Consider the following 8,250-nt stretch of genomic DNA (forward strand, 5'->3'; position numbering starts at 1 on the left):
GCTTCTGGGGGACAGTTAGATTCGCATACGTGGGGCTGTAAGGCCAAGCGCTAGTACTGACAAAAGGCTTTAATGACTGGGGGAAAGAGGAGCATTGTTGTAGCTGTGCAGATTTCAGGAAGCCTAATTTTTTTAATTAGAGCCGCTGATATCACTATGAAAATTGAACAAACTTCCAAGCCTATTGAGTCTTCATGATACCTTCAACAAAGACCTAATAGGGAGCTGCTTTTGTGCAGAACAGTGATTTTGCGGAGCTGTAGCAATGAGAAGCTGCACTGAGCTGCGCCAGACAGGCTGACAAGTCAAAGAGCATTTTGGTATCTTATTCCCAACCTGCCCAGAGCAAGACAAGGTAGTATGTGCCTAATGTAAATGCTGATGGTGAAGAACGACAGCTCAATTCTGAAGTGCAAAACTTTTTTTTTCTGAAATATTCCAGCAGAAGGACAACCCCCGAAAGATGAAAGGTTTTCCCGTTGCCACACACTCCCGACCCCTGCTATGAAGTGACAATGAACACTCAGTGAAACACGACAAAAAGAGAGTTGGTGGGACTTACTGCAACTTCTAGTTTTCTTCTGACGGCGCTCTGCAAGTGCTTATTTTCAGTTTCATAGTTATGGTGAGAAACATGGTGTGTTTTGATTCCTAATTTAGCCTGTTTATCCTGAGAGATTCCAGGATCTTCATTTGAAAGATAAATTCAAACCTTGTTTTTCCTTTGCAGCACACATTCCATAACAAAAACATTGCATGCCATACTTCGTTACAGGGCTTGGAAGACCTTCATGACCATAAATTTAGGAACTTGTGGAACACAATGGACTTCAGGATGGAAACAAGCCAGTTGGCCTATCTGGTCAGGTCCATCCCTTCTGTTTGAATTAACAGCTGGATTTCACAGTGGGAGAAATCCGGCAGTTCTTTCTCAGGCAAAATTCTCACAGTTGGATTTGCCTCCAACCGTTGTAGCTAGGGTGGGAGGGAGCACAACTTACTTTGTTATTTTATGTTAGCTCTCTGGGTAAAAAAATTCCAGTGCAAGTTCCATAGGACTTGGACCTACCCTGTTCTCTAATTTAATGACCCTAAGTGCCATAAGAAAGGCACTCCCAGTAAAACAGAGACAGAGGGTAAGTACTAGGTTCTTTGTGCATTGCAGTGCATATGGTACCCATGTTCTGGAGAAAGCAATTAGAAGCTGGATGCCGAGGCAAAACGAAAAGGCAGGACCTTTTGTTGCTCTGAGAGTGCTATCATCTTGGAGGTGGGCTGCTGGCACGGTTTGGCAGACCGTGTGAGTGGACACGATGGGTAGAATACGTGAAGAGCAGTTTCACACGGGCTATTTCAATTCCAAAAGTGATTGTACCAAAGTTAGTGGATTTGGAAGGCTCTAGACGCCCCGAGCTGGGAGGGGAGCATGCCCCAGAGGAGCCGGAGAGGGGAGAGGCCCCTGGCAGGAGCAGCACAGGGTTTCCGTGTCTTGGGTTTGGGATCTGACGTGCTGATCACGGACGGGGGGTTGTGTTATGCTGCCAGAGGCGAAGATTCAGGCCCTGATTGCTTAGGGACATGTGGGCTAGGTTCCCTCTTTCACCTGAGCTTGAGTGCGGTGGGACACTGGGGAGAAGCTGCCCTCTATGTACAGTACAGAGACCTGATACACAGCCCCGAGGACCCTCGCGCTGTGCCATTCGCAGAGTCCCAAACGGCTCTGTACCACTGGAAGACACGTAGCAGAGCTTTTTCGCCGAGGCTTGTCCCTCCAAACCCCTTTCCCTCCCACTGCGTCCCCTCTGTCAGTAGAAAGTGGGGAAAACACATAAGATTTGGACCTGGATGGGCACTCGATACCCAAAAGGAAAACCCTCTGTGACCAGAAAATGGTGCAAAAAGTCTCGATTCCTCTTTGAGGGAGCACGCGGGTTGCTCTGCGAGGTAGCGGGACCAACCTGCTGCGCGGCTGAGGAAGGTTGCGGCAGCCCCAGCGGTACGATGGAGCCCAACAAAGCGAAGGCGTGGGGAGAGTCAGCTCTCCAGCGTGGCCCGACCTTCAAACGCTCCTTGGACACAGCTGCTGTTTATGTGGGGAGTTAATGGGTCTCAACTAATAAGATCTATCTGATCGGCAGAAAAATAGGGGAACTTGGCTTTACTGACAAAGAAAAGGTTTGTTTTCAGCTATCCTAATTTGCATTAATGTTCTCATAATGAGGAGGAGGTTCTGCTGAGGGAGAGGTTCCCACAGGTGAGGTCAGCCACTGGTCTGCATTCAGTGTTATCTGAGGCGGAGCACCATCTCGCTGTGCTAAAAACAATTCTGTGACACCAATGACAAGAGCCTAAGAAATTAAATCATTAGAAGTGAAATCGCTGCAGAATAACCTGGCGTACCTCCATCAAAATCTTTGTTTGATCATGGGAAGCCTTCCTTCAAAAGGACAAATAAACAAACCTCCCCAGGGTCCCTCGGTGAGGCCGAGTCCAGCTTCTCCCCAGACAGAAACCTTTCATCTTTCCTTTCCAAAGGTATTTATGACCCTAACAGGAGCAGCCAGAAGGTTTGTTCTGCCCCCACCTTGCCCACCAACCCGGTGGAGGACCCGCTCTCCCACTGCCACCTCCTGCCGCAAAAGCCTTGGGACAGGCGGCGTCAGCCCTCGAGGGAGCACCTCTTTGGGGTTCGGAAACCCACGGCTCGTTGCGGGTCTCCCTGTGCCGTCAGGAAGGCCCCTCCAGGTGAGGGCTGAGCCGAGCACCCCTACCTTTCTCACTTTGGCTGCGGCGCACCACTGGCTGATGGTCACCCCCTTTGGTGGGGCGCAGACCCCCATTGGCACTGCTCAGCACTGCCCTCGGCTCAGCTTTCCGCCCACGCACCAAACCAGCTGTGGCAGGAGAACGCTCGCCTGCTTCAACACGGGGCAGAGAGGGATGTGCCGGTGAGATTTTTCTTTTTTCTTTCGTTCCGGCTTTCTGTGAGCGGCTGACGGGCTGTGCTGGAGCTGAAGAAATAGCTCCAGACTCCGAGTGCAGGGATAAAAGGAAAGAAACCTCGACTTTTTCCCCCCTTCCCTGAGAAAAGGTAATTTACGTAAATTTATCCACGACCGGCACACGGCAATAGCTCACAACTTTGTTAATGGAAACCTGGTGATCCATAACACTTGTGTGGGAGACATTTGCTCGGGGGTAATACAATATTAATGTTAATATCAATGATCGATCAGAGGATTTGCAAGAAAGGCATAAAGTATTTAATTATAATTACATTGGGAATGGCTTTGTAATGGCTACGACATTTGAATAAGGTCACGTCTAGCCCTCACCCCTGTTATGTTGTTCTATATTAAATGCCATTCACTTTAAGTGCTGGAAACCTTTCTGGAGTCGTCAGAATATAATATACTGGGCAAATTGAAATATGTCCCTTCATTTTTTGAAATATGATTGATATCCTTTGCAAAACAAATGTTAACACCTATTTGTACACAAATTTCTTTGATTATATGTTAGGAAAACTCAAGTATGACAGTCTCTCCTAGCAGGCACTTTACTGTGAGCAAAGGACATGGCTATTTGTGAATATTAATTCATCGTACTGAAAATGGTTTTGGGTCTCTGCTGTAAATCCACCTGGGTGTATTCCTGCCTTTCCTAGCACATTAATCCTGCATTATCCTTAGTAGCCATGAGTGTACCTCCATCGGCCTCGGCAGCCCGCTGTGTTCACCTGGGTACGGCGTTGCTTAGTAGGAACTTTTGCGGTCGTCACGTTCCCTTTTGCTAACAGCACTAACAAAGAACACAGAGTAAGAATCATATTCGCACGTTTCACAGCAAAATATATATATTTCAAATATGCCGCAGAGGTGTACTATAACTGTCAGCCTAACAGCAGCATTGCCATGTTTAAAACAATCAAGAAAAAAGTCTGCGAATAAAGCGTGAGTATACAAATGTAGGCAGGACCCGAGGGGCGCGCGCGTACCGACCCGCAGGTGAGCGCATGCATACACTGGAGTGCTCACTGGGGACATGCTCTTCCCACACCTATTTACTACCGAGCGTAAACAATAAAGGAGCAAATTCCCGTCCCTCTTCAAATGAGAGTCCGTCTGCCCGGTGACCCCAGAGGTTGTCTTCTTTTCCTGACGTCAGTGCAAACGGCAGATGAGTCAGGTCTAAGGAGTCGAATTTTGCTTTCGGATAATCGCCCAGAATGACCGTGGATTCCCAGAGAACTGAAAGCTCTCATTTGAAGGCAGAATTTGGTCACAAGAAATCATACCTTCAGAGTTTGGAAGACATGCAGTGATGTAACTGACGTGATTTTCTGTTTTGTCTGCTCTGAAGAAGCAGCAAAGGGTTTTGCATGCTGTGGAAATGCCTGAAGATAGCAAGTTTTATAGTTTTCCAAAAAATGAGCATTTATTACCAATCAGTGTGAAATACCACTGATGGTAAATTTTAAGTATATGGCAGGAGTTTCAGCATCGTGACAACATACATCATGCATTTTTACAACATATAAGTGCAGCGCTATTGCTCCCTTTCTCAATAACAATCTATAAGAATATATAGTATAAATGTACAGTATATATTAGACACAATGTAAAATAACTTAGTGAAATGTCAAAGCTTCTGCATAAAAATTCAAGTCATGCCTGAGCATACCTCTAGCACAATTTTGCTTAATCTTATCTCGTATACCTTCATTTACCTTTAGTTCATGTTGCAAAGATAATTTTATCTCTCTGTATATAATTGTTTAAAACCACTAGAATCCTTGGCTTTTTTTTCTTTGATCTGCAGTAGGCGAGGACTGTGGTAGCCCAGCCAAACCCACGATTTTGTGGAGCCTTTACCACTGCTGCCGTTAGGCACTGGGAAGCAGTTCATCGTGAACAAGTTGTATAAAAGCAAGTTCTTAAATGCTCGTTACAGTTCATCACTGTCCATCAGGTTCTGTCCTGAAATATCCCGCCACATGTAAATGGTAAGGGAATGGCTTTCCTTAGAAACGGAGCTCCTGATCTGGTTTTGTAATTGCCATCTGTAAATTATAAATCTCACCAGCTTTGCTGAAATCGTATCAAGTGCCGCTTTGGTAATTGCTTGCAAGAAGGATCAATAAAAACCTATTTAACGGGAATATTCAACTTGTCCCAGAGCCGGTAGGTGGAATTCTAGCTTTGGTCAACACTGGATACAGCTTCTTGCACAGCCAGGTCTCCCTTCACACCGCCTAAACGAGATACGTTCAGGGACTTTCCTGCAGCATCTCAGGAAGGTTCCTGATAGTACAAGGGAAGAAGTTGTTGGTTTTTGTTTCAAACCAAAGCATTAAGAGGCCCCGCGCCTCTGTCACGGTACCCATCAAAGTCTACCACAGCCTCGCAATTAACTTTCTTGGAGTTATTTTGAATACAACTTCACTTCAACAGTTTAAACAACTCTGCCCTGAATATCAACAGAAATACACTTTAAACACTTATGAATAACTACATTTTCTAATTGATGATGAATTAAAGCTGTGAAACAGTTTGAACCATGATGTTAAAATGAAAAATAAGGGAAGACAGTGATTTTCTGTGGTTCCTTTTAAGAAAACAAAGCACACGCAGCCCCCCCACCCCCTTACATTCTCAGCCAGCGTAAGTCGACAGAATTACACTGCTTTAGATCAGCTTAAGTTCTGACCTATATACTTCAGTGGAATTAATCCTAATTTCCACCAGTGAAAGTGGAATCAAATTCACTTTGTCTTTAATAAAGCAACGGGTGCTAAGCAAGTCTCTTTTCTGTCGGATTCTGCTTGAGGAAGGAAATTCTTTGTGGTGTTAAATGATGTCCACGACAGTTTGGAAAAGAAAGCCAGAAATTCCTGAAGTTCAGCACGGTGAAAACCGGTATCGGTAACTGTTATTTATGCTTTAATCTCAGCAAAGTTCTGTGGGTACCGACAGAGACTCAGCTGGTGCGTGGGTGACCCTTTCTGCATTCTGCTGAGGACGACGGCGAGGAGGCAGGCGGCTGGTTTCGGTGACACAAGGCTGCGGAACACGCCGCAACCCACACCGCGTTACCGCGACCAGACAGCATCACATTGTCCAGAACTGGAGATTAATTTGCTGGGCCTCCAGTAGATGATGCTTATTTTCTTGCATATTGTATTGAGACCTCAGGACAGGCAAAGGGTCGGGGGCTGAGAGGATGTAGTCGATGCTGAATTTAATTTCGGAATCGGCTTTTGCTAAGGAGGGGTTGCCGAGGCTCTGCCTGGTGGCCACGCTGCTCGGAGCAAACCCACGAGGCTCCGGTAGCCTCGGGCCCGATTCGATTCTTTCACGTTTACTTTCAGAAGAGGAAATGCTGTTTAAAGCAGAGTCCACTGAAGGTGTATCGGGGGATGAAGGACTTTTCCCTCTGCTTGGTCTCTGCTCCTTATGTTCCCTTTTCACGTTCCTCCTCCTCCGTCTTCGCCTGTAATTCCCGTTTTCAAAGAGATCCAGCATGGATTCGCATCCCGTTGCAAAGCTCCAATAGTTTCCTTTCCCCTTCTCATTCCCTTCTGTTCTGGGAACCTGTATTTATTTAAAGGCAGTTCAGTATTTGTATGTGTTACAGATGCTGCTGCTGAACATCTGCATTCATTTACAGTCAAGAATGGTGTAAACACACATGACAAGACTTTTAAGCTTATTCCCTTTCATTATATGAATAGGATGTAAACTCCATCCTCTTCAATTTGTTATCTATTAGCACGCATCAGACAAGGAGATACTCTTTATAATTGACAACTCAGAGAGATTTTAAGTGATTTGCAGCTCAGCTGTTTGTTTCCCTTCTTTCCTAGTGATGACATTATTCCTGCTTATATTTTTTTTAGCCATGCACAGTGTGTCTGTAAATATACAGTTACTGATCTTACCTTCACAAAACAACTGTTAAGCGATAAGTTATGCCGGATGGAGTTCTGCCAGGCTCTTTGATTTGATCTGTAGTAAGGAAATTTCTTCATTATAAAGTCATAAATGCCAGAGAGGGTGACTTTATTGGAAGGACTTTGCTGGATGGCCATTGCAATTAAGGCAATGTAGCTGAAAAAAGGAAAACGTGCCGTTACACCATCGCCTTACTCACCCGCTCGGTTTTTAGGACCCCGTGGGTACACGCGTGCCTGTATCCTCCTTCCAAAAGTTCTGCCGGTGGATCTGCACCCCGACCCGAGCCATCCCAGGGATAACCCCGAGCGTGGCCAATGCCTCTCGGCCCCGAGCCCCGGGGTGACGCGCAGGCGTTACATCCAGGCAAGGGAGCCCCGACCCGGCTGCTTGCCCTGGCGCCCAGCGCAGGGGGCTTAGGTCCGGGATTACAGACAGATCACCTCCCAAACCCCATCAGAAAAGTTTTCCCTGATCTGGGAGGCTGCAGTGACACAGACTGGGCTCAGGGACACCGTCACTGGAGACCGTGCCTGCCCGTGGGAAGGACCTTTGCTGCCCCTGTGAACATCTTCACCGCACATCTGCCCACCATTCCGGGGATTATCCGCACCCCATTCACCCATCGGCACGCTGCACAATTAATTCCCCTTCTCCCGGTGCTCCTGGAGCTCGGAGGACACCATCTGAGGTCTGGTGGCTCAACGGCACGCCAGAGTTGCTGTCACCCCGCACCAGAGGAAACAAATCGTGAACACTCCAAACACGGAGAGGGGGGGAAAAGTGCCCCACTGCGGTGCCTGTGGTGGGGCCAGACCCACTGCCACTCCTGGGGACAGTTCCCACGCTCCCCGAGAGCCGTGATCCCGCCATCCCAGAGCACAGGAACATCCTCAGCGATGGGGGGACTTGGAAAAACTTCATCTTACCTGTACGCCGGTCTGGTGAATTTTTTCTCTTCGTCAGAACTACAGGTAGGATAATCATCTCCATCGTAATTAAAGCAGTTATAGGGGTACTGCGTGTTGTCAAACATCGTCCTGCTCCTTGCTCAGCTCCTGTGGAGTGAGAGAGATGGAGCGATGTTTCTCAGAGCCTGGACTCCCTCCTCCCTTCTTCCCTCCCCTCTGTCTGTCTCGTTCCCTCTCTGCCCCCTCCTCACGCTCCCTCTCCTCCCTGCACACACACTCTCTCCGTGATGGGGTGGGGATTGCTTTTGCAATTCTCGCATCCCAGACAGACCGCCTGTTAGGATGTTATTTTTTTGGGGGGTGGTGTTATCGTTGTTGTTGCTGTT

The 8,250-nt window shown here is 47.3% G+C and overlaps 1 protein-coding gene across 1 annotated transcript; it reads right to left on the reverse strand.

Moving 5' to 3' along the window:
• Positions 1-6,110: 6,110 nt before the first annotated feature.
• Positions 6,111-7,989, reverse strand: LOC104287462 (forkhead box protein L1). The gene is made up of 4 exons (XM_009886175.1): positions 7,883-7,989; positions 6,941-7,109; positions 6,359-6,593; positions 6,111-6,256 (listed from the first exon to the last, which is right to left on the reverse strand). The coding sequence occupies exons 1-4, from the start codon at positions 7,987-7,989 to the stop codon at positions 6,111-6,113; spliced, it is 657 nt and encodes a 218-aa protein (XP_009884477.1).
• Between the last annotated feature and the right edge of the window lie 261 nt (positions 7,990-8,250).

The sequence above is a fragment of the Charadrius vociferus genome, unplaced genomic scaffold (assembly GCF_000708025.1).
Source record: "Charadrius vociferus isolate BGI_N301 unplaced genomic scaffold, ASM70802v2 scaffold430, whole genome shotgun sequence".
Lineage (NCBI taxonomy): Eukaryota > Metazoa > Chordata > Aves > Charadriiformes > Charadriidae > Charadrius > Charadrius vociferus.

What these genes read in the sequence shown, in the direction of transcription:
- LOC104287462 (XM_009886175.1), bottom strand. Translation starts at nt 7,989, where the DNA reads ATGTTTGACAACACGCAGTACCCCTATAACTGCTTTAATTACGATGGA. An exon ending in TTAACAGTTGTTTTGTGAAG is followed by an intron (nt 6,594 to 6,940) that starts GTAAGATCAGTA and finishes AAATAAATACAG; the next exon opens with GTTCCCAGAACAGAAGGGAA. An exon ending in TTCCTCTTCTGAAAGTAAAC is followed by an intron (nt 6,257 to 6,358) that starts GTGAAAGAATCG and finishes CCTTAGCAAAAG; the next exon opens with CCGATTCCGAAATTAAATTC.